The sequence below is a fragment of the Anoplophora glabripennis genome, unplaced genomic scaffold (assembly GCF_000390285.2).
Source record: "Anoplophora glabripennis isolate ALB-LARVAE unplaced genomic scaffold, Agla_2.0 scaffold31, whole genome shotgun sequence".
Lineage (NCBI taxonomy): Eukaryota > Metazoa > Arthropoda > Insecta > Coleoptera > Cerambycidae > Anoplophora > Anoplophora glabripennis.
In genome coordinates, this window is record NW_019416897.1 from 673,534 (window position 1) to 675,379 (window position 1,846).

A 1,846-nucleotide genomic window follows, 5' to 3' on the forward strand; every position below is an offset into this window, starting at 1 on the left:
GTAGGAAGGTAATTTAAACAAATTTAAAAAATTGTTCCTAAAAAATCTTATCAAATGACATGAATCTATGTTTTTCGATTGCAGAAATCTAGGTATGCAGAAGATACGAGGTACGTCCAGAAAGTAAGTTCCGTTTTGTAATAAAATTAAATTGTGTACACATACAGAAAAATTATTTATTGCACAAAATTCTACAACTCTTAAACTACTTTTCCACATAACGGAATGGTGAGAAGATGGGTCCGACAGTTCAGTGAAGGACGTAGTGAAGTGCACGATGAAGAACGAAGTGGGCGTCCATCTTTGGTTACAGAAGAACTGGTTCACGCGATTGATGACAAGATCCGGGAAAACCGCAGGTTTACAATTAGTGCCCTCGCTATGGAATTTCCCCAAATATCACGATCACTAATTCATGAAATTGTTACCGAAAAACTGAAATTTCGTCAACTTTGCCGACGTTGGGTACCAAAGATTCTTACTGAGCAACACAAAACAAAACGGATGGGTAGTGCACTTCAGTCTTTGACCCGCTATGATGAAGGCGGCGAAGAATTTCTGACACAGATAGTCACAGGAGATGAAACTTGGGTTTCTTACGACACCCCTGAAAGTAAGCGGCAATCAATGGAATGGAGGCACACTTCATCCCCAGCAAAGGTTAAGCCGAAACAAATCTTGACACCTCGGAAAATGATGTGCACAGTGTTCTGGGACTGGAAAGGCATCTTACTCATTGATTTCTTACCGCGTGGTCAAACAATCAAAGCAGATGCTTACTGCGAGACACTTAGGAAATTGCGCCGCGCAATACAGAATAAGCGCCGAGGATTGCTGTCAAAAGGTGTTGTTTTTCTTCACGACAACGCACGACCACACACTGCAAATGTGACGAAAAACCTCCTACAGGGTTTGGGCTGGGAAGTGTTTGACCATCCTCCATACAGCCCTGACCTCGCTCCTAGCGACTTTCATCTGTTCTTACATCCCAAGTCTTTCCTTGGCGGTCAACACTTCAACAATGACGAAGAGTTGAAAGAAAATGTTTCCAACTGCTTGAAGACACAGGCGGCAAACTTCTATGAAGAAGGTATACAAAAACTTGTGCTACGCTATGACAAATGCCTGCAAAATTTCGGCAGTTATGTGGAAAAGTAGTTTAAGAGTTGTAGAATTTTGTGCAATAAATAATTTTTCTGTATCTGTACACAATTTAATTTTATTACCAAACGGAATTTACTTTCTGGACGTACCTCGTATAATCCCACAGAAACCAAAACAAATCGTTAGGAAAATTTGAAGGTGCTAAAATGTTAAAATAAAAATTAACGAAAGAATAGAAATACATATTGATTTAAACCGTCGAAATATACTTTCTTAGATTTAAAAAAAAATACAATTTGTCATAAAAAACTTCTGTTGACTTTGAAAAGAATTGTATTTCGAGATATGAAGTACAAATTATTTCAAAACCACTTAGAAGAAGAAGTTATGTGAAAATAAGAGATAGCTTTAGTAAGACCAAAACTGTTACTTACGGTGTTCCACAAGGTACTGTTTTAGGACCAATTTTATTTAATTTATATACAGGGTATCCCGGTACTTGATACAAATAGAAGAGGTAAAAATAATATCAGTTCTTCATATAAATTTTTTTCTTACGGGCCTTCGTTAACAAGTTAGGGGTCCTCAAAAATGAAAATGAAAAAGTAATTTTTATTTATTGTCTCCAAACTATTAACTTCAGAATGATGCAAATTTGGTGATCGTTAACAAATGCATATAGTTTGTTTTTGATGTTGTAAGTGAAACTTCATTATGTCCAGAACGCCAGGGACGGGCTATG

The 1,846-nt window shown here is 37.2% G+C and overlaps 1 protein-coding gene across 1 annotated transcript; it reads left to right on the forward strand.

The window, feature by feature from the left end:
* Positions 1-225: 225 nt before the first annotated feature.
* LOC108905687 (histone-lysine N-methyltransferase SETMAR-like) lies at positions 226-1,158 on the forward strand. Its single transcript, XM_018708669.1, has one exon. The coding sequence runs from the start codon at positions 226-228 to the stop codon at positions 1,156-1,158; it is 933 nt and encodes a 310-aa protein (XP_018564185.1).
* The last annotated feature ends 688 nt before the right edge of the window (positions 1,159-1,846 follow it).